The 24,655-nt window shown below is 45.0% G+C and overlaps 1 protein-coding gene across 11 annotated transcripts in view; it reads left to right on the forward strand.

The window, feature by feature from the left end:
* The window catches only part of LOC137428021 (flavin-containing monooxygenase 5-like), a 126,761-nt gene that overhangs the window by 80,835 nt on the left and 21,271 nt on the right, over positions 1 to 24,655 (forward strand). For 8 of the 11 annotated variants that reach the window (XM_078777510.1, XM_068117934.2, XM_078777513.1 and 5 more), the window contains 4 exons: positions 7,135 to 7,300; positions 7,751 to 7,893; positions 17,806 to 18,005; positions 20,633 to 20,991. In XM_078777510.1, the coding sequence (XP_078633636.1) occupies positions 7,135 to 7,300; positions 7,751 to 7,893; positions 17,806 to 18,005; positions 20,633 to 20,991 (868 nt within the window). The remainder of the gene's footprint in view (positions 1 to 7,134; positions 7,301 to 7,750; positions 7,894 to 17,805; positions 18,006 to 20,632; positions 20,992 to 24,655) is intronic. The other 3 variants (XM_078777516.1, XM_078777517.1, XM_078777518.1) reach the window with 1 other exon arrangement.

Below are 24,655 nucleotides of genomic sequence, written 5' to 3' on the forward strand. Positions count from 1 at the left end.
CACACCTTTTAACCATACACACGGCATCATCTCATCTACCTACTCCCATCTGAAACTCGCGCTTCCCAGTCGTCCCTTTAAACTATTGCGCTCCCTCGTCATTATCATCCACTCTAAACTACCTGCGTCCCCACTACAGGTGTCATTGTCACTACCTAATCTTAACGTCACCTAAGGTCATCTTCTAGGTCCCTACAAACGATAGATCCTAACCCTCCCAGGCCAGTTTTGACTGCCATCAACCCCATAAGACTAGTGCTCCTTTGCCCCCCCGCTGTGAGGGATGGTGGATTGGCCATCCCATCACATGGGGCAGCTCTTACGATAAATTTTGCTCGTTCAAATCCAACAAATCAAAAATTTGCCAATCATCTGCCAATCACTGTACCATTACCCATCATCACTCTGCCAATCCTTTGCCAATCATCAAATTTTGTTTTTCTAATTTCGGGTCCAGACCACTATCCTCATCATTACAGTCTACTTACTAGTGCCTCTCGGTGCGCCAATTCACTTCCACAGCCCGGCTTCGTAAAGCCGAGCAATGAATGCGGGTTGTTTGGTGCCGGCGGCTGGATGCGTCCGACACTCGGTGCAGGGAAGGAGGTTTACCCGGGCCGAGATCCCACGCACCACCTCGGCACGGAGCCATCCCATGGCCCGATCTCGACCTGCCGGAACGCCTCAACAAAAAGGGGTCGCCATGACGACCCTTCCTATCGGGCTGCCCGTTCCGCCTAGCGGAGCACGGACGCGCCGTTCCAAACGCGGCCCAGCGTGGATCACGTACGGCGGTCCTTTTGAACCCGCCGTGGTTCGGATCCCCGCTGGTCCTCGCGGCACGCGAAGCTGCCCGACGCGCACCGAGGGCCCGATTCGGCTAAATGTCGTTCTAACCGCTACCCCGGTTACCGTCGATGCCCCACCTGCATGCTTACATGCATACGCTACCCCTTTCACCCTCACTGAGCTCGATGCTCCACCGCCGCCCGTACACCCCGCATACTTCGTTATTGCACTCGTTCTTTCGCTCACAGACTTGGTCACACACCTGACCACCGAACACCTTGGCACACACTCGTCGTTCGCACACCTCACCATCACACTTCTTCGCGCCCCCTTCTCGGTCACCTCCTCTGTGACAATCACAGGTGTGCTCTCACTCGCACACCCAACCACGTGCCTGACGACCAATTCCAGTGTGCATTCCCACACGCGCTCTACCCTTCCAGGTGTGCATCCTTCCATTCCAGGTGTACATCCTCTCTCACCTGTCACAACCAACTCACGCTCCGTGTCACTCTCACTACTTTCACCACCACTCTTGACAGCGCACTCACCCTTACTCTCGACAGCGCACTCTTTCCTCATGCACCTGTCCGTTACACACCTTTCTCGCGCACACTCTTGCGCACACTCTCCCGTTACATCCTCTGTAACACTCACCACAGGCGTGCATTCTCCCTTACTCTTGACAGCGCACTCTTTCCCCATGCACCCGTCCGTTACACACCTTTCTCGCGCATCCTCTTGCGCACACTCTCCCGTTACTTCCTCCGTAACACTCACCACAGGTGTACATTTCTTGTTACATCCTCTGTAACACTCCTCACTACGCGCTTCCATGTGCTCCCTCGCACACGCGCTACGACCGACTCACTCTCGACAGCACACTCACTCTTTGGCGTGCACTTTTTCCTCACACACCCCAGAGTCGGACATTCTCGCACACCTCCTCCTTCGCACACCGTACCTGTCGCACACTTCACCAACGGCTTCTCACGAACACCCGGATCCAAATCAACCCCCAAGCCGACTGAAGCTTTCCTCACATCATATACATTTCCACGTATATCGCCACTCACCTTGGCACCTCGTCTCCGCACCTCCTTCGCCACCTGCAAACTCTTTATTTGGTTAGTGAGCACACCATTATGAGTTGAGCACCGACCTTGTACATATTCCATCACCTCCTCCTGTATTTCTCTCTTAGTTTCTGTCCGTCCCTTTTTAATTTCACTCACCTCTTCTTCCACTTACTCTAATTTTTGCTTCACCTCTTTTATTTCCCGGTGCGTCTCCTCAAGTTCGTCCTCTAAGGCTATTTTGACCGTTTCTATGTGCGTCCTCACCTACCGGTCCTTCGTCTCCATTACCTCTGTCACCTCGTCCAACCTCATTGTCAGTCCCTCACGTACCATCTGACATTGCCTCTGTGTCGCTATTAAGTCATTTTTAATTTCTTTTTGTGTCGCCTTTAACCCTTCGATTATTGCAGTGTTCTTTTCCACTTGGTCCACTAGTTCCTTTTGTCCCACTGTCAGCTGTTCTACTCCCCTCGTCAGACCCTCTATTCCCCCTTGTAACCTCGCCGTATTATTCCTCACTTCTTTCTCCATACGCTTTTCACCTCGCTTTACCTCCTCGTGTACCCCCGAGACCTCCTCACTTACACCTCGTCGTATCTCCTCCTTCATCTCCTCCCTCTCTTTTGTAGATGCCACCCTCATCTGTCCCAATTCATCCCTCTGAGCATCCAATTTGGTTTCTACCCCGATTTTCACCTCCTCTATCTGCTCTCCCATTTGTTTAATTTCTCGGGCGGATTGCTCCCCTATCTCCCGCAATTTGTCTTCCATCCTATCTTCTAACCCCCTCAACCCATTCTTTACCTCTTTTATTCCGTTGTCTAACCCCTCAAATTTAGCTTCTAGCCGTTCCCCCATTTCTCCCATTTTTCCCCCCATTTCTCCCATTTCCCCCCCCCATTTCGCCCCCCAATCGCTCACTATCAGCCCTCGCTTCGTCCCTCATTGCCCCCATTTGCTCACTCTGAGCATCCATCCGGTTCCCCGGTTGTCCCATAAGGGCCCCCATCATTCTGTTTTCCATTTTTTCACTATTCTTTTCCATAAGGGCCTTCATTTGCATCATAAAAAGGTTCAAATCCACCGGTGGCGCTGCTACGGTCGCGGGTACGGCAAAATTTGGTGCCGCTACACCCACGTGCGCGAGGACGCCATTTTGCGCGCTTGAAACCTCGTGCGCGAGAACGCCATTTTGTGCGCCTGATACCCCCTCAACCTCATTGCCAATGTTCTCCTCCTCTCTTTCATCCACATACATTTCCCCGAGGTCCTGGGTCGATTCTACCCCGTCTATCTCTCCCACCGGCATCCCGTCGCCTTGACCAGCCATGGCGCGATTTCAAAATTCGGGTTTTATAAAACAAAAGCAATTTCGGTACTTTGTAATTTTGAGCGCGTTAAACGCTTCAGGTCCGAATCCGACACTTCTGACACCAATTGTTACGGTCCGCGGTTAAGGATGTTGTTTGCCGAGCGGAGGCGCCGGCGGCCGAACAGTTTTTTTTTCCGACTAAACAAGATTCACCCAGACGTTGGCCGTATCGCGCCACAGCTACTCAATATGGAAAAGACTAAGACGACGAATGCAAAGAGGAAGAAGAAGAAGACGTACAGAAGAGTAACGGGGTTTATTATTATTTACACACACATAAGCAAAAAGAGCAGTCACGGGTATTTATAGCGGACATGAAAAAAACAGGTAACACAGTGCAAATTACTAGCTTATACAGACTTAGTTACCTACCCAGGACAGAACAAACAAAGACGACTCACACGGGGAATGATGATAGGAATTGGCTGGAAGGAGAGGAAAGTCCAATTTGTTCGGCAGCACGAATCGGCGCGTTCGGCAGCCGCCGTCCCTTCGCGGCCCTGCTCCAAACTGCCGTCCAGGCCCCAAACAGCTGTCGAGTCTTGTTGCTGCTGTAGTCGCTGCTGCTGGCGAGCAAGGTGACGAATAGCAGGCTTTGTGCTTCCCTGGATGATCTTCTGCTTTTGGACCTCACAACTCAGCCCTGCTCTGACGACCCAGCTTTTTCCTTTCCACCTCACCATGCAGCTCAGCTCAGCCTTTCAGCTCATCTCTTGGACTCATCTGCTTGTCTCTTGGACTCATCTCTCTTCTGCTTGGGGAGCGTCCCGCGGCGGGTTATATAGGCCCCGCCCTTCACCCTTTGCAAACCTCCCCCAAGCATTCTCTCTCCGCCCTCTCAAGCCAAACCCCTCGTTCTGGGTTGGATGAGCGGGGCCGACTTACTCCTCCCCTCTATGACGAGGTGGAGACCCACCTTTCTTCCCCAACCCTGCCTTGTGGTCAATGGCGGCTTTGGAGGGGATGTAATTGCCAAATTGAGGCTTGGCCATTACGAAAGGGGAAATGGAGGTTTTTGGGAATGGGAATGAAGGGAATCTATCTCTTTTGCTCGGTGCAATGGAGTGTCATGTTAATGGAAGACAAGGCCTTACTCTAAAACACATAATAAGGATATAAACTACTGAACAAGGGTTTTATCGTGTCCTTCAATGTGGTGTTTCATGGAATTAACTACCGGGACGCCCTTTTTACCTTTACACAACTCCGGAGGCAGGAGGGGCCATAATCAACAATGTTACACAGCAATTTACCACAATACAATACACACAATCAAAAAAATGCAATCCTCATATCCGCAACAATATATATATATATATATATATTGTTACGGTTCGCGGTTAAGGATGGTATGTTTGCCGAGCGGAGGCCCCGCGACCTAACAGTTTCCCCGATTCACCCGATTCACTCGAACGTTGGCCGTATCGCGCCACAGATATTCAATATGGAAAACTCTAAAGTGACTGAATGCAAAGAGGAAGAAGAAGACGTACAGAAGAGTAACGGGATTTATTATTTACACACACAAGCAAAAGGGAGCAGTCACGGTTTGGTGTAGGGGACATGAAAAAGCAGGTGACACAGTGAAAATTACTAGCTTACCTAACAGGCTTAACTTATTCCCAGGGACAAGACAAAAGACAGACTACGAACACACTTACACAGGGAATGATGATAGGGATGGCAGGTGGATGGCTGGCGGGATAGGGAGGTCCAACTGGTCCTGCAGCACGATCGGCTCGTTGGGCAGCCGCCGTTCCTTCGCGGCCCTGCTCCAAACTGCCGTCCAGGCCCCACGCTGCTGTGGCTGCAGTTTCGGTGGCTCGAGCTGCTGTAGATGCAGTTTCGGTGGCTCAAGCTGCTGTGGAGGCAACCGCCACTCTTGTTACGGACCTCTCTTTGTCATGGACCTCTCTACGCAGCTCTCTCTTGGACCTTACAACTCCGCAGCTTTCCTCTGACGACTCAGCTCTTTTCATGGACCTCACCACGCAGCTCAGCCCTGGTCACTCTTGCGCGCGCGCTTTTATAACGCCTCCGGCGATTAAGCCGCCGGCCTTCAGGACACGCCCATCGGTGTGCTCACCTCGGCCCTGGTTGGTCGTGCGACCCTCTGGCTCCGCCCTTGATGACGACGGGCGGGCACGCCTTTCTTCCCCGACCCTGCCTCGTGGCCAATGGCGGCTTTGGAGGGGATGTAATTGCCAAATTGAGGCTTGGCCATTACGAAAGGGGAAATGGAGGTTTTGGGAATGGGAATGAAGGATGAAGGGAATCTATCTTTTTCACTTGGTGCAATGGAGTGTCATTTTAATGGAAGACAAGGCCTTAATCTAAAACACATAATAAGGATATAAACTACTGAACAAGGGTTTTTATCGTGTCCTTCAATGTGTGCTTTTATGGAATTAACTACCGGGACGCCCTTTGACCTTTACACAACACTGGAGGTAGGAGGGGCCAGACTCAAGCAATAATTCATAACAATTTCCAATACAATACAACACAATCAAAAAAAAATACAGTCCTCATATCCGCAACAATATATATATATATATATATATATGTATATATATATATATATATATATATATATATATATATATATATATATATATATATATATATATATATATATATTAGTGCAGACAGCAATATGTGCTCATAAAGACCTTTATCCAAAGAAAGTGAAATAAAAAGAGCCTTACAATAACCTGCTTAATGTCTACTCTAGACCAACATCCTAAAGAACACTGAGATGTGATAGCTTGTGTTGAGAAATTCATCAACTTCATTCCACAATATCGGATGAAATGGCCGATGCCAAGGATGATATTCACACAATGATAGAACAATGTTTGGTTTGAATCCAAGGATCAGCTCCCGGCACTTCATGATAAACACTTTATTACCCTGCGCTCGCGAAGCGAAAAGCGGGCTTAAGCATTCAGGTGCGTACGTACGTGTGCTGTGTGCCGCACATGTCTGCATTTTAAAAATTCATTTTCTCGACAACCGTTGGTCCGATTGACATGAAATATTCACCAGAGGAGCGCCTCCTCATGGAGAATATTTCAATGATTATTATAACGTCATTGGTCACCTGGTACATGCGCCATCTTGGAAAAACTTCACACCTGTATATCCCTGAAACCACTCCATGGAAAAAATTGAGACCTGGCTCATTGTCAACTACTCCCCATAGGGCATAAGATACGTTAATGATGATGTCATTGGTTCCTTCGTTATGACATCATAATTCAACAAGTACAACACTTATCCGATCATCATTTTAAAAATTTCAGCAACTGTTGGTCTGATGGACACGTAATTTTCACCATAGGAGCGCCTCTTCCTTTCGAATATTTTAATGATAATGATGACGTCATAGGTCATGTGGTACAGGCGCCATCTTGGAAAAATCGAAAAATGTTGCACCTCCATATCTCCAAAACCACTGCATGGGAAAAATTGAAACATGGGTCATTGTAAAGAACTCCATATGGAGAATAGGTGTTGTTAATGATGACGTCATTGGTGCCATAATTACGACGTCATAATTAGACAGGAACAACGCTTAGTCTGATCAGTTTGAAATGTATTGAGCGTGATCTATGCAACAATTATATTAGAGAATATAAATTTATGATGTCATCGCTCACGTGCTCTGGCAGCCATATTGGATCAAGGGAAAAAAATGTTCAAAAACAAGAGTTGGCTCACACAAGTTGACAGTGCAGGGTAAGTATTCTATGAATACCATCGAGTTATAATCAGGGATGTGTGCTGTTTAGTTGACGTTAGATCTTATAATAACGGAAAGGATTTCTCTTGGCAATGTGGCTGGTAGATACTAACGCCATTTTGATGTTTCCATGTGTTTGTCATCTGCAGACGAAGGTTGAGGCGGTCACAAAGACAGAGGATTTCCAGAGTTCTGGCCAGTGGAACGTCACCACTGTGGATGAAAATGGAATAAAGAACGACATGGTGTTCGATGCTGTCATGGTGTGTTCCGGTCACAACTACAACCCCAACATGCCCATGGACTCGTTTCCTGGTACTCCACTTCTCCATCACAAATTCCTTATGAACGACTTGGTGACGTTGTGTAATCATTTTCCTGGTACCTACGATTTGCTATGGAATGAATTGCTCATTCATTAAGATGTCACCAAGTTTAATGAGTCGACACAAGATAGTTGCAACTACCGGTATAAAGTAAAGAAAATGTAAGAAGTGTTCAGGGTACAAGTTGTGTTGTAAAGCTGGTGGAGACATTGCGAGTGTCAAATCTCCGGCCTGGTAAAGGTACTTTGCAAACAAGTCCGTCAATTATTACAGGTAAGGACTTCAGAAATGTTTGCTTCTTTATACTGAGCTTAACGTTGTCTTGAATTTGTGTCGAAAATGAAAATTGCTTACGTTTCGTGTTTTCCTTTTTGGAGGAACGCCATTGTCACTTTCACTTCTTGCCAAGCATTTTACACTTTGCCTTTTCCCTGTGCAGGCATTGAAAATTTTAAGGGTAAAATAATCCACAGCAAAGATTACAAGAAACCCTCAGCATATGCCGGCAAGAACGTGCTCGTCATTGGCTTTGGCAACTCTGGAGGAGACATCGCCACCGAGGTCAGCGAACATGCTTCCCAGGTGCGTGTCACGGTCATACTCCCAATTGTGTCCGGCCATATTGGTGCCACTCCTCTCGTACATCAGAATGAACTAACTTTCAAACAGATATGCTGATACTTTCCAACATCCGTCGCATATCCCAAACGCGTCTTCGGGTTCAGCTCCGGTGCGTCTGAAGACTACGACTGCGTAGTGGTGCAAGGATGGATTGTGATGTTGTTGTCTGGTGTATTGTGGAATGACTTGTGACTCATCAGCGTTCTTACTAAAGGAAAAGCTCAGTAATGAAAACATCCCACAAACCTTACACTTTGTGTGGTTCAAACGTCCAAGGATGTCCGTGGGGCTAAAATTACAAGTCGTACAGGTTAAACAAATACACTAAACACAGGGGCAATACCCCTGGTGCTCACCTGGTGGAACAAACAGTATACTGCACTGACTAATGGTATTTTAAACCAATTTCAGTGGTTGCTAGAAGACAGGGCAGCATGTGGAATCCTACTAACATAATTTAAGACTTTAAACAAACACTAAAAAATACCTATTTTGGGGGGAAGCCCCTCCACCCCCCCTCTCCCCACCCCGTGCACCTCCTCAGACCCCCAATTTTTCCATCCAATACCTTGAACAAACAGTGGCACATCACGGATGATGACGGTTGTGGTGACGTTTCATCAAAATTGTGTGTGTATGTTCTGAGAAAAAAGCAAATACCTATTTTGAGGGGTAATCCCCCCCATAGACCACCTTAGACCCCGATTTTGTAAATGCCAGGAACAGACTTTGGTACAACATGGGTGATAAAGGTTGTGGTCAAGTTTCATCAGAATTGCATATGCAGCTTCTAAGAAGAAAGCAAATACCTATTTTGGGGGGCAACCCCTCCGTAGACCAGCACAAGGGCAGATTTTTTTTAAGGCCGCAAACAAACTTTGGTACAACACGGGTGGTGAAGGTTGTGGTGAAGTTTCATCGAGATCGTCTGTGTAGTTTCAGAGAAGAAAGCAAATATTTATTTTGGGGGTGGTCAAACCTGGACCCATTTTGACACCCCGTAGACCCCCAAACAGGCAGAGCTTTTTTGTTATGCCGTGAACAAACTTTGGTGCATCACGGATGATGAAGATTGTTGCAAATTTTCATCGAAATAGTGTGTAGTTTCAGAGGAAAAAGCTAAATCCTATTTTGGTGGTCAAACCTGGATCCACTTTGACCCCTGGTCGACCCCTGAGACCCCGATTTATTTTAATGCCGTGAACAAACTTTGGTCACAACACAAGAAATATCATTTGTGCCAAATTTGGTCACAATCCCATCAGCGTTTCGGGGAAGAAGTTTCAAGTGTTTACGGAAGAACTGACTGACAGACTGACGACGCGCAATCGCATAAGATCCCCTTCGTCTCATCCATGCAAAATAAATAAACAACATAACCTCCAGCGCGGGACATTGCTGGGCCACCTTCAGCACATAAAGACAGAATTGGGAGGGAGCGGTGTGCAATAATTATTGATTGATAAATTGATTAATTGCAAAATTAAAATAAATAAATAATAATGGTAAAATAATTAATTTCTTATCTCTAGTTTCCAATTGACTAATGGTATAGCTAAACCAGCGTTTCATCCAAATCTGTTTTTGAAAATTAATTCAATAATGAATTAATCAGGGAAAAAATAAATAATCGATGAATTGATTAATCAATAAATAATTAATCGATTAATTAGCTCATCAATAAATCAAAAATCCTCCATTTAGCCAAATCACTTGGTCACTGTCCTGTCCAAGTATCAGCTTTCCAGATCAAAAGGTGTCTGAGATGGGTGAAAAAGGTGAGAAAGAAAATAAATAAGTAATTAATAATTAAAATAAATAAATAATAATGGTAAAATAATTAATTTCTTAATCAATTGGCTAATAGCATACCGAAACCAGTGTTTCATCTGAATCTCAATTTTTGAAAATTAATTGAACAATTAATTAATTAGAAAAAATAATTAATCCATTGATTGATTAATCAATTAATGATTCATCGATTAATTCGCGAATCGATAAATCAAAAATACCCTTTATAGTCAAATCACTTGGTCATTGTCATGTCCAAATATCAGTTTCCCAGGTCAAAAGGTGCCTGAGATATTGCCCAGATGAGTAAGGAAATAAATAAGTACTTAATTAATGGATAATAATTAAATAACTAATCGATTCATTAATAAATCACAAATATCATTTATGCCAAAGCACTTGCTCGCTATTGTGCCCAAATTTCAGCTTCCGAGCTCAAAGGATGGCTGAGATATCGCCGGACAAACAAAAAAGACAGACCGACATGACAAATGAAAAATCACTCACGGAGCGACACTTGGCAAAACAGAACAAAGTAGAATGGCACTCAGTAGAGCATCCTTTCGACCTGAAAAATAATTGGTGGTTGAATTCAGTGACCTGATGTGAAAATCGTCTTCAAAGTTTAAGTTAACCGGATGAAAATTGGCGATTTTAGAAATTTGAAAAAATTGGTTGGTCTTTGGCCGATGTGGACCTCAAATATAGAGGGTGGTTGAATTCAGTTCGCCGATATGAGAATCATATTCAAATTTCAAGTCATTCAAATGAAAATTGAGGATTTTAGAAATTTGAAAAGGTTGTTGACCTTTGGCCTATATTGATCTTTTGGCCGATGTTTACTGAAAAAAAATAGTTGGTGGTTGAATGCAGTTAGCTGATATGCAAATCCTTTTTAAATTTCAAGTCAATCAGATGAAAATTGAGGATTTTAGAAATTTGAAGAAAAGTGGTTGACCTTTGGCCTATCTTGACCTTTTGGCCTATGTTGAGCTCAAAATTAGTAGGTGGTTGAATTCAGTTCGCCGATATGCAAATCCTATTCAAATTTCCAGTCAATTGCACAAAAATTGAGGGTTTTAGAAATTTGAAAAGGTTGTTGACCTTTGGCCTATCTTGACCTTTTGACCTAAAAAAATTAATAGGATTCTGTCGGACCTCCAACTCTACCATTTGGTGAAGCTTCGTGATGCTCCGTTTAAAAATTTGACCTGTAGGCAAGTATAAATGAGCGAACACACACACACACACACACACACACACACACACACACACACACACACACACACACACACACACACACACACACACCGGGAGTGATCAACATACTCGTCCAAAAAAATAATTGCTGCCAAGTAATAAACAAATGGAACCTCTCTCTTTCTCTCCTCTTTTCTCTCTCCTTTTCCTTACTATTCCCACCAGCGAAGCGATGGGTGGTATTTGCTCGTGTAAAATATTCCCATCCACGTGCTTCTCATTCTCTCTTTGGCTTGCCAAGTTATTTCCTTATCCTTCCTCTGTTTTCACCGATACTGATACAAATCAAACTCCAGCCCTGTTACTTTATACCAAATAAATACCTTCTGATTCTCCTCAACCACCCTGACTAGTTAGGTCCAAAACTTCAATTCCGTGACCATTTTCTGGCTAGTAAGGTTTGACGATTGATTTGACTTCTATTGACATTTTATTACAAAAATAGCCTCTATGTCCCTCCCAAAAATCCCGGCATTTTTCGCCAGAGGCCCGAATCCAAGATGACCGCCGGCACTATCTTGAAAAATTAAGTTTTGAACCAGAACACCTAGAATCACGTACAAAGACACTTTTTTGGGTAATTTGACCACGAGGATTCCGAATCTGACATTAGTTTGACGTTATGACATTATTTTGACCCAGAAATCCAAGATGGCCACCATCCAGTAGAGCGAAAATGCAACTTTTGTACTTAAACATGTTAAAGAAACTACCTCCATAAGGATATCTTGCAGTAAAGTAATTGATGATTGCATGACAAGTAAACTCATTACACTTCAAAATAAGCTATTTGTAATAGCTGTGACTTGAACAGTTTTCAAATGAAGTAATTAATCAATATGACCTTTAATTATATGATTAGTCCGAATCAGAGCATTCTGCTTCACGAGAATCTGAATCATCAGATTCCGATGAATCTCCCCGCCTTTGTACATCATCATCTCGCTCCTCATTCCCCTCCTGGCTCTCATCTTCCTCACTCTCTTCAGCTGGCCCTGGTGCAGGTAGATGTGTCGGGAGAGCAGGTTGCGTGTGGCGGACAGGGCGACAGCGACCACCCACCAGCTCCCAGCCATGTCCGAGTGGCGAGGGGTGGTGTTTCTTGGAGGGATGACGCACAAGATATGCCAAGTAGTTTGCTCGGAGGCACTGTTGGCGTAGGCTGTCTGCATCTGGAGGGAGACGGATAAATGATTTGTTTTTCAGTGTCTTCCACTTTTCTGCACGGGCCTCAGCCATGGTGCTACTCTTTTCGTCGCCATAGATGACATGTCGTGTGAACTGGAAGAGCTCCTCTAGCACCTCCTCCTCAAGGTCAAGGCTATCTCCACACAGCGAGAGCTGCCGTCGAGCCACAGGGCTCTTCGCCACCCGGTCATACACCAACTTCTTACCCTTGCCATAGAAGCCTGAGTTGGCATCACAGCCTGTCATACAGTGCAGCTGCACAATACAGTCTGCCATCTCGTCATTAACCAGGCCATGACATAAGATAGTCTCCTTCTTCCTCTTGATACAGAGCTTTCCGGGCAGCTGCTGCGAGATGACTGCTGCCGCGACATAGGCATCGGTATCAGCGGTATCAATGACAACAGGGCCACTGTAGCCTGATTCACGCAGAACTGCGTAAGCAGAAAAGAGGACAGTATCAGCCTCAGACTGGTCAAAGCTGTAGCTCTCCATTGGTTGCTGGGTTGACAAATTGGTGCAGTGGGAGCCAACAGAGTAGACAATCTCTGCATCAACACTCTCTGCAAGGTCTGTCAGGTAGGTGCATATCAGCTTTTACATCCGTCCCTTGTTGCTGACGCTACATAGAAGTGTTTTGAATGCTTGGGCAGAAGGGAAGGGGTCATTCAATTTCATGTAGGTGTTGGGTATATGTGCCTTACCCTGTACCCGCAGGTCTCGCTCGTCATCTTTAGTAGAGTATGGTGTGTCATATGGGTCATTCACACAGAAGATACGTTCAGCATCACCATGGCGGGCAAGGATGATGGAAGACACCTTGTGGACATAGTCTGACCACTTGTATGGGGTGCCATGTTGCGTCCGTCGATCCTCTGCTGATGGAGTTGCCATCCTCCAAATCATGCCCATGTCGATGAGAGCGGTGTAGGGTTCCTGCAGATATACAGATTGCAGAGAGAGTTTCTGGATGAGCTTACTCTTCTGTGTCTTCCTGTATGTTCCGTTGGAGTTGAATAAAGCCACACACTCCTCAACAACACGATGTTCCAGCAACTCAGTGAGGTCCACAAGATGACTGACCTCAACCAGGTTGATCACTGCCTTGAGAGCATTCTGCTCCATTTCAGCAGCTCTCGTTTTGAGTTCCTCCCTGGGCTTCTCCGTGTCTGGCATCTTGGCAAATGTCAAGCGTTTACTCAGAGGGACAGGTGCATGAAGGGAGGTATTCTTACAGAATACCCGCTCCTGCAAGAAGCTGGTCAACTTTTCCTCCCCTGCAGCATGGGCAGAATTGAAGTCCACAACGAGCTCATTAGAGGCAGGCATGGCTGACTGTAGGGTGCGGAGTGTGGGTGAGGATGGGTCGAATGGAAAGGAGTCAAACTCATGTATGCAGGCTACCAGGTCCTGCACGCACTGCTCATCTTCTCGCATTCGTTTTGGGCCACATTCAATGTGCTTCCTCTTGGCTTTTTTTCGGTTGGCCAGGGCATTATGAGCCGCCCGGATCTGGGCTACATTGTTCACATTTCTGGAGTGCACCAGCAGCTGCTTCTCATTCTTGAGGATGGAGAGCCAGCCAGACTTCATTTTGCTGCCCTTGTTCATGGTGCATTCGATCCACATGTCCCAGGCCATGTTGGAGTAGGGGTTGCCTGTGATGGACTGAGCGAAGTCAGTACGAAGGAAGGTGACCTGATCAGCAGGGAGATTTGTCAGCATTGCCCAGAAGTCAGATAGCCACCTCCCGTACCTATTGTTGTCGTATGCTACCATCCATGGCAGCATGGCGCGCAGAGAGCTGACGTACTCGTCCCAGTTACAGATATGGACTGCGTGGACATTCTGCATTAGTGCATCTGTCATGGACAGGAAGTCCCTCCAGTAGTCTGCCATGTCACTGGCCTCCACATGGATGAATAAGTTAGTGATAAGGCTGTCCAGGTCAGCATCCTCCTCCAGTGCTGCATGAGCAGCAGCACGGGATTCTTGGGAAAGACTAGTATCTCTCAGAAACTCGAGGTTCTCCCTCGTCTCATCAGCCAGGCAGGGCACGAGCCTCTCCTGCACCAGCTGACTCATGAGCGCCTCATACATAAGCCTCAAGCAACGCAGCCCCCTTTTGTAATGCTTGCCTTTCAGCGCACGATCAACGGAGCCCTCGGCAATAACTCCTGCTGCCACGAGTACATCTCCTAACTCACTCCTGTTGTAGCGCTTGTATATAGCACTCATCATCACACACTGTGTATGGAAGGGACCTAGAAAGGGCACAATGTCATGGTATTTCTTTAGGTTCTCGGCCTTGAGCAGGGTAATGAGGACGTACACGGGATGATCTCCCACTAAGAAGGCGAAAGGCATGTGCTTGGTGGCAATGATGATAGAAAGCTTGTCCATTATGTCATTCACAACTGACTTGTTGGGCGGTTGATTGTAGGACATATGAAAATAAGCCTTGCTCTTCCCTTGCTCCGCATTTAAACCAGCATAAAACCCATTGTATGAAGGGATAGCCTGCTCAGCTGCATCAGGGTGGTCACCATCCATGTCCACACGAGCAAGGGCATGAAAAACGCTCCGCTTGCACTGATGCTTTGTACTTGATGAGAACATAGTGGGCTTTGGCCGGATGGGAGGCTCCCCACGTTTTATCGTCCTATACGGCTTAACTACCTGCATCTCAGATGCCTTCTCAGTTAGTGCCTGTGACACAGTCTTTGCGTCTGTGATGCGTGTTTGCTCATCCTGGATGTTAGCCTCATAATCCGGTACAAGACGTTCTAGACGCTGCAGAAACATCCAGTTACAGCGGTGTGCAGTACCCCCTCCTGTCAACGTGTCGTTGGTAAAGTCATCATTGTCAATGATACTAATGCTTGGTTCTCCCTCAGCGATCTCATCAGGACAGATCAAACATCGCTCGAGGTCATGCATGGTCCAGAGGTCACGTAGGAGAAGCACGTTCGGGTAGCTGATCCCCATGCCCAGCTTGTAGTAAGAGTCAATAAGCTCCTTGCTGCGAGTCATCCCATGAAGGGTGACGGTGGCATTGATGGCGGTAGTGGTGGGTTGCTTTGTAATGTACTGCGTGATGAGAGAGGTGAGAGAGAGTGTGCTGGGAGACAGATCTACCTCCTTCTTCCCCTGCAAAGCAGATAGCAGCTGCACCATGAGAGGCAAGAGCTCTTCCTCCTCTTCTAGCTCCTTGACTCTTGGCGGCCATGGGATGGGTTTGATTGACTTGACATCATCCTTGAGCCGCTTAGCCACATTGTGCACCAGTTGTTCACTGCCAACACCGATGGCGGAGAGTGCTGCTTCAACATATGAACCACCCCCAGACGTGTCATAGACTAGGTCGCTCTGGTTTCTCTGAGGGCGGGAGTGGAAGCCGATCTTGCCCTAAAACTCCCGGGTCAGGATATCTTTGATAAAGGATGACTTGATGCTGGATGTTGAGAAGCCATACCGAGATATGATAGAGCTGTAGTCTTTGAGGAGGCTCTGTAGTGACGTTAGCTCACGTTCCTCAAAGATAACTGTTCTGATGTGGTCAAAGAAGATAGTCTGAGCCTCACGGAGATTGACATTGTGCATGCGTGGGAGTTTGTCATCTTCACTCATTTTCTGGTAACTACGCACATATTTCAACCAGCATTTGTTGTGATATCTGATCTCAATCGCATATGGGTCATCAGCTGCATAATCGATCACACAGTTGATTCTGTCTCGCATGCTCTGATCTTCGAGGACCACCGTGTGACTCTTGAACGTTGCCCATGCATTATCATACGAAATCAGGGACAGCTTTGATTCTGGGTGCTTTGCCGACTCCGGTTTACAGCACCAGACACATTTTGTTTTTTCATGTATCAGCCCTTCTACACTTGATCGCAGCCGCTTGGCAGGTGGAGAAGCAGCCGGGGGGAAAGCCTCAGACATGGACGAAGACTGAGATTGGCATTCCTTGACTTCTCGTTTTTTCTGTCTTGTCTTGGCCTGCTCCAGTTTATTAGCATTCCATAAGGTCAGCCTACATGATTTATGGACACATTGTCTGCCGGGACCATTATCCCAATTGACTGTTGCATAAACGTCTCCAAACTTGTCAAGACCCCTCCATAACAGGGCTTTTTTCTTGAGATTTTCCCAACTCTCAACGGAGGTAACGACATCAGTGGCTTCATTGCAAAGCCCGCCACACTGGAGGACACACGGAACGGTGGACATTCTCTTGACAGCTATCTTCTGAATACTGCGCTTCTCAGTGCCGTCTCATTCGCTCGTATACTCCCTGGAAAGACAGAAATAAGTATATGACATTACACACACAGACAAATGAAAAACAAGAAAATAGCAATTCACTAATCAGGACCTCAATTCCGTGGCCAGTATAGATTTAGCCAAAATAATGTGTTAATTCATAATCATATGTTCTCCCATTTAAAAGTTGCATTTTCGCTCTACTGGATGGTGGCCATCTTGGATTTCTGGGTCAAAATAATGTCATAACGTCAAACTAATGTCAGATTCGGAATCCTCGTGGTCAAATTACCCAAAAAAGTGTCTTTGTACGTGATTCTAGGTGTTCTGGTTAAAAACTTAATTTTTCAAGATAGTGCCGGCGGTCATCTTGGATTCGGGCCTCTGGCGAAAAATGCCGGGATTTTTGGGAGGGACATAGAGGCTATTTTTGTTATAAAATGTCAATAGAAGTCAAATCAATCGTCAAACCTTACTAGCCAGAAAATGGTCACGGAATTGAAGTTTTGGACCTAACTATGACCTCTTCCTGATTCTTCATAACATTCCTCATCTCACCACTCAACCACCCTGACCTCTTCCTGATTCTCCTTAATAACATTCCTCATCTCACTGACCTCTTCCTGATTCTCCTGGATAACATTCCTCATCTCACCACTCAACCACCCTGACCCCATCCTGATTCTCCTGGATAACATTCCTCATCTCACCACTCAACCACCCTGACCTCTTCCTGATTCTCCTGGATAACGTTCCTCATCTCACCACTCAACCACCATGACCTCTTCCTGATTCTCCCTAATAACGTTCCTCATCTCACCACTCAACCACCCTGACCTCTTCCTGATTCTCCTTAATAACATTCCTCATCTCACCACTCAACCACCCTGACCTCTTACTGATTCTCCTGGATAACATTCCTCATCTCACCACTCAACCACCCTGACCTCTTCCTGATTCTCCTTAATAACATTCCTCATCTCACCACTCAACCACCCTGACCTCTTCCTGATTCGATTTTCACCCCTCATTGGAACCCTCGTACCTTCTCTGCACTCCACACATTGACCTCTTGATGGTTTCCCTTTTGTATGATGATGCTTATCCTCTTGTTAACCTCTCCCAATCTACATCATCCAACTTTCTCCTCGTATCCTGAAGGTTTACCTTCCTGACATCTAGTAGTGATGGGCAGCATTAGCTGATTGTTGATGCAGAGAAAATGCAATCAATTAATCTTGCCACCTGACAACAAGTAATGCAAAGTACGAATGTTGTATTGCAGTCATTAAATTTAAACATCGTTTTGGTAGTGATTTGAGGAGAGTGCTTTTCAACTTTCCTTCTCCTTTTGCCCCTTTTCAGGTGTTTTTGAGCACACGACGAGGTGCCTGGGTCCTCGGTCGGATTTCCGATCGAGGTTACCCCTATGATTTACTCCTGCTGACTCGCTGGAAAAACCTTTTGAGGCACTACATACCTTGGGATATGTTTCTCAAATTTGAAGAAAGGAACGCAAACTTCCGATTCGATCACAAAATCTTTGGTGCAAACCCGACATTCAGGTACCAGAAACCTTTTGTCCACAATGACCTGTTCTGTTTCAATTAATGAAGGCCGAATTCAATATGGACAGTATTCACGCTTTCTCGGAAGTTCCTTGAAAAAAAAACAAGACCAAAAGTCGAACAGCGGCGAAGCCGCGGGCTTGTAAAATATTATAAACCACAAACAAATATGATTTGCTTTTTAAACAGTCGCAAACACTGTTTATAACATTAAACAGAGAAATTTGGAGGAATCCCGACATCCATTAGGTAAGTTTGACTTACAGAACTGAGCGAAGATCTACTTTAATCTATGTACCCCACATGGTGTGGAGATGTGCTCCTTCACCAAGCAACTAGCTAGCGCTTGCCAAGCCAGCCGTTCCTTAACAGTTTTGAATGAAGTGCTTGCTCGAATGCTTAAACCACTTCGCGATCTCTCAACAAGAAACTTGGTAAATGAACACACGCTCAATGTTCTTGAGACCCGACCATAGATCGACTGTAATCTATATACCCCAAAGAGGAATTACCCTTCCTGCAGATCCCGTTGTGAACGGGTGTAGCCCCACTTGTAAATTAAAATGCCGGTCGCTGCAGTCAGCCGTGGTAATGACATCATAGACGTAATGACGTAACTGACACAAAACTGCCGCAACTTTTACATGTAGAACATGATATATTTTAACTTCCAGTAAGTTTGCAGTCACGACAAAGCGACGAGTGCAACCATTAGATTTACGATAACATTAACGTTATGTTATCATTATTTCGAAAATGACATTACCATTAAAAAACCGAGGTGAATTCCTTACTTTTACAACTTCCGCGATTATTAATATGAGTGCCGAACATCGATCATTGATTCATGAACCATACACCACTTCAATGCATTATCTTTCCATTCACGACATTGGGATTAAAGTGTTATGGTTATATTTACGATATAATTTTTATTATTACAAAAACGATACTACTGAAACGATACACAACTGTATTAAGAAACCTGGGCTTAATTTGTCCGAAGATGAGGCTTAAGGCCTAAGGCCTATACGTACTGTATGGTTGGAAGAGCCGTAACGCCGATACTTTTCGATATTTGATGATCATTTTAACAATTGGTTTGTTTGTGTTTCACACTGAATGAAAAACGTCAAGGTGGAGCATGGCGATTGTGATATATGACATGTTCCACGATATGTTCGGCCTGAACGGCATTGGAATCAAAAGGGTGGTGTGTGGAGAGTCAGCCACCGCACAGCCGTAATGACATCAGATGTAATTACATCACCCTGTCATGTGACCAAATTCTCAGCTCTGATTGGTATACGTTTGAGGGGGCATACATACGTACATATGGACAGACACTGTTCTAGATGGCTTTGCCCTATGGGCTACGCTGTAAAATCACATAGTGCCTATAGAAAGTCGACACCCCCTTTGAAAATTTTCACCTTTTGGTACAATGTACCTGGAATTAAATTGCATTAAAATGGACTTGTTGCATCAAACAAATTCAACAAATTTCAGAAAATTAATTTAAAATATCTTAGTTGGTTATCTTGAATATCTTGGTTGGTTAAGTGTCCACCCCCTACCCCAACCCCCCTTATAATACTCATAGCAATTGTAAATGAGCTCAGGTGTAACCAATAACCTTCAAAATCACACACCAAGTTAATTAGCCTCCACCTGTGTTAAATTGTCGTCATTCTGATTATTTATTTCAGAATAAAATCAATTGTTCCTGGAGGTTTCCTCTGCTGGGTAGCGCATTTCAGAGCAAAGACTCAACCTTGAGCACCAGGGAGCTTTCACAAGACGTCCGGGATAAAGTTGTGGAAAGGCAAAGATAAATTGATCAGTTAATTTTTACATTCATGTTGGTTGACACAAGAATGACAAAAGTTTGACACCTTGTCACCCTGTATAGGCTGCACACCTGTTTATCTCTTATTCGCACCTCCTTATTGGCCTCTCTCGCCATTCCTTCCACACTACCTGGCTCGTCATTTGGCTCGTAATTTCAGACCAAACAAGCTTGACTTGAAAAATGCTCCGACTAAATTCTGGCCGGTTTGGCCCTAACATTCTCATTCACATTGGAAATTCGAAATGTTTTCATCGATGAGCTTAAAGCCAAACTTTCTACTCTGTCTTCTTCGGAGTCTTTCTACCACCTGACCAATTAAATGTTTCAAGTGTCTGCCAATACAAATGTCAAGAACAGTTTTGGACAGAATTAACTATTCCAGGGAGTGTGTTCTCGAGAAAGGCCTCTGAAGGCTGACACACCGGCATTCTCTGCAGGCCCAAGTCTGTCCTTGGGCCCCTGGACATTCTCACAACCTCCAATGCCTCCGCATGTGATGCAACATGGCGTGCCGTTGTAAGCTGAGGATGGCAGAGGAAGTAAATTGCCCTGCAGAGAATTACATGGTGATGGCCAGCTTTGCAGGCCAACCTCGATATCTTAAGGCCTGCCCAAGACTTGGAGATATTGTATATAGCTTACCATGGAAACCGGGAGCTCCAGAAATTGTACCTTGCCCAGAGGCCGACTGCCAAAATAAATTTGGGGATTTACTCGCTGTTTACTCGCCACTACAATTTGTAAATTGTTCCCCATCTCTTATTGTTGGCAGAATCTTCAGTCAGCAGATGGTGGTCAATGACAATTTACCCCTTTGTATCATGAAAGGAAAATTGAGCATGAAACCCAACGTGGCGTCATTCACGGACACGGCAGCCGTGTTCGTCGACGGATCCCAGGCGGAAAGCTTGGATGTGGTTGTTTTCGCCACTGGTTTTTGTTTCCAGTTCCCTTTCCTTGAGGTGGACGACACATTCACCGTACATGATAACTGCAATTGCTTGTACAAGAATGTTTTCCTGCCAAAGATACAACCACCGACACTTGCGTTCATCAACCTCGTCGAAGCAAATGTCTCGGCGACTTCCGTGTGTGAAATGCAAAGCCGATGGGTAACTCGCATCTTCAAAGGTAAGAATGGACAAAGGTAAGATTGGAAATGGGAAAAGTAATGTCGGTCGTAAACTGTTGAATCTGTGCTTCGTGGGCAGGGTGTTGCATCGACCATTTGAAACATGTACTTGCTCAAACCTATCGACTCAAGGTCACCAATGGCAGCCGACTGCACTTATAAAATCAAATAAGGGCAATAAACTAAGGGCAATGCAATAAGGGCAATGAAATAAGGGCAATGAAATGAGGGCAATGAAATAAGTGCAATGAAATAAGGGCAATGAAACAAGGGCAATGAAATAAGGCCAATGAAATAGGGCAATGAAATAAGGCCAATGAAATAAGGGCATGACATAAGGGCAATGAAATGAGGGCAATGCAATAAGGGCAATGAAATAAGGGCAATGAAATAAGAGCAATGAAATAAGAGCAATGAAATAAGGGCAATGAAATAAGGGCAATGAAATAAGGGCAATGAAATAAGGGCATGAAATAAGGGCAATGAAATAAGGGCAATGCAATGAGGGCATGAAATAAGGGCAATGAAATAAGGGCATGAAATAAGGGCATGAAATAAGGGCATGAAATAAGGGCAATGAAATAAGGGCATGAAATAAGGGCAATAAAATAAGGACAATGAAATAAGGGCAATGAAATAAGGGCAATGCAATGAGGGCATGAAATAAGGGCAATGAAATAAGGGCAATGAAATAAGGGCAATGAAATAGGGGCAATGAAATAAGGGCAATAAAATAAGGGCAATGAAATAAGGGCAATAAAACAAGGGCAATTAAATAAGGGCAATTAAATAAGGGCAATGAAATAAGGGCAATAAAACAAGGGCAATGAAACATAGGCAATGAAATAAGGCAATATAATAAGGGCATGAAATAAGGGCAATGAAATAAGGGCAATGAAATAAGGGCATGAAATAAGGGCATGAAATAAGGGCGATGAAATAAGGGCATGAAATAAGGGCAATGAAATAAGGGCAATAAAATAAGGGCAATGAAATAAGGGCAATAAAACAAGGGCAATGAAATATGGGCAATGAAATAAGGGCAATTAAATAAGGGCAATGAAATAAGGGCAATAAAACAAGGGCAATGAAACATGGGCAATGAAATAAGGCAATAAAATAAGGGCATGAAATAAGGGCAATGAAATAAGGCAATAAAATAAGGGCAATGAAATAAGGCAATGAAATAAGGGCAATGCAATAAGGACAATGAAATAAGGCCATGAAAAAAGGGCAATGCAATGAGGGCATGAAATAAGGGCAATGAAATAAGGGCATGAAATATGGGCAATGAAATAAGGGCATGAAATAAGGGCAATGAAATAAGGGCAATGAAATAAGGCCAATGAAATAAGGGCATGAAATAAGGCCAATGAAATAAGGGCAATTAAATAAGGGCAATTAAATAAGGGCAATAAAACAAGGGCAATGAAATATGGGCAATGAAATAAGGGCAATGAAATAAGGGCAATAAAACAAGGGCAATGCAATAAGGGCAATGAAATAATCGCAATTAAATAAGGGCAAATAAATTAAATAATCCCTGGTGTTGGGCTAGCGGCTAGGGTGCCAGCTTAGGATCCTAGGATCCTGGGTTCGAATCCAGGTCGATCGCTGAATTAACGCCAGGGGGGTTGACTCAGCCTGTCATCCTTCCGAGGTCGGCTAATTGAGTACCAGTTCACTGGTAATTCCCTGCTTGTCGTAAAAGGCGACAAAAAGGGTTGGCGGCAGGAAGGGCATCCGGCCGTAAAACATTGCTTCAAAAAGGGGACCAAAAAAACAACAACAACCACGGTCCCCGAAAAAGGCCAACCCCCGCTTTGCGGGGAAAAATGGCCTCTAAAGGTGGTTTTAAATAAGGGCAATGCAATAAGGGAAATGAAATAAGGGCATGAAATAAGGGCATGAAATAAGTGCAATTAAATAAGGGCAATGCAATAAGGGCAATGCAATAAGGGCAATGCAATAAGGGCAATGCAATAAGGGCAATGAAATAAGGGCAATGAAATAAGGGCAATGAAATAATGGCAATTAAATAAGGGCAATGCAATAAGGGCATTGAAATAAGGGCAATGAAATAAGGTGAATGCAATAAGGGCAATGCAATAAGGGCAATGAAATAAGGGCATGAAATAAGTGCAATTAAATAAGGGCAATGCAATAAGGGCAATGAAATAAGGGCAATGAAATAAGGGCAATGAAACAAGGGCATGAAATAAGGGCATGAAACAAGGGCTTGAAATAAGGGCAATGAAATAAGGGCAATGAAATAAGGGCAATGAAATAAGGGCAATAAAATAAAGGCAATGAAATAAGTGCAATGCCCCTGGGCGCTCACCTGGTAGAAAAGAGAACAAAGCATTACAAACTAAAGGTGTTTAACACCAATTCCAATGGTTGCCAGAAGACAGAGTGACATGTAAGATACAGATCACAGTCGTGCCAACGTAATCACAAGACTTTAAACAAAAAAAACCTATTTTGGGGGGCAACACCACCTCCATGAAGACCTTCTTGAACCCAAATTTTCTAAAGCCGTGAAAAAAAACTTTGGTACATCAGGGTTGATGAAGGTGTGATCAAGTTACATCAAAATTTTTTTTTTTTTTTTTTTTTTTTTTTTTTGTATACAATATCGAGGCTCGTGAAAGAGCGAACATTAATCACATGAACACACAGAAAGACAAACCGACACATAAAACATATAACATAGGGAGCGGTAGACAAGATGGGGAGAGAGGGGGAAGGACACAAACACAACATTTGAGAGCAGGGACCGAGAGACATGGAGACATCGAGAGATCTGAGAGAGGGCGAGGGCTTTGGGGGGGGGGGGCGTGGGAAGGGGGCAGTGGGAGAGGTATAAAACATATGGACACTGCCAGGACTTCCAGGAAAGAAGTTGGAATTTCAAACAAGGTGGATCTGGGGTGAATTAGCGGGGGTAGAAAAGATCAAGGTTTTGGATGGGGGAAGATAAGAGATGGTGGTGAACAGCTGTTTTAAAGACCTGGAGGGAGGAGTGGGATTGAAGGGAGTGAGGGAGTTTGTTCCAGAGGCGGGAGAAAAGAGGAATTTAAGAGTGAAGGTGAGCGGAGAGCCGAGATTTCGGCAGTTTAACCATCAGAGGGTTGCTGGCAGATCTTGTGCGACCTGTAGGAATATTTGGGGGACAGAGCACAGAGAGAGCTGGGGGTGCAAGGCCGGAGAGGAGTCAGTAGAAGACAGAAAGACCACCTACCTGCCTGCGGTGAGTGAGTGAAAGGCCCTCAGAGATAGCTTCATCGCGGGAGATTCCAATAATTCTGAAAGCTTTGGTTTCAACAGCGTGAAGCCGAGCTAGGTGTGAGGCAGGAGCACCGGCCCATAGGGGAGAACAGTATTCCATTGAGCTGCGGATGAAAGCCTTGTATGTGGTGAGGAGCTCAGGTGTGCCGAGGAAGGACTTCGCACGACGGAGGATGCCCAGTCGGCGACTGGCTTTGGAGGCCAGCTTGGAAATGTGGTTTTCCCAAGAAAGATCATGGCAGATAGTGAGACCCAAAATCTTGAGCGACAGAACTTCTTGGAGAGGATTGTTGAGAAAGTAGATGGGAGGGTTGTCCAGTCGATCTTTTCGGAGAGACATAGTAAGAGTGTGAGATTTGTCAGGATTGAAAG

This window comes from Myxine glutinosa, chromosome 5 (assembly GCF_964187855.1).
Source record: "Myxine glutinosa chromosome 5, kmMyxGlut1.1, whole genome shotgun sequence".
Classification (NCBI taxonomy): Eukaryota; Metazoa; Chordata; class Myxini; order Myxiniformes; family Myxinidae; genus Myxine; species Myxine glutinosa.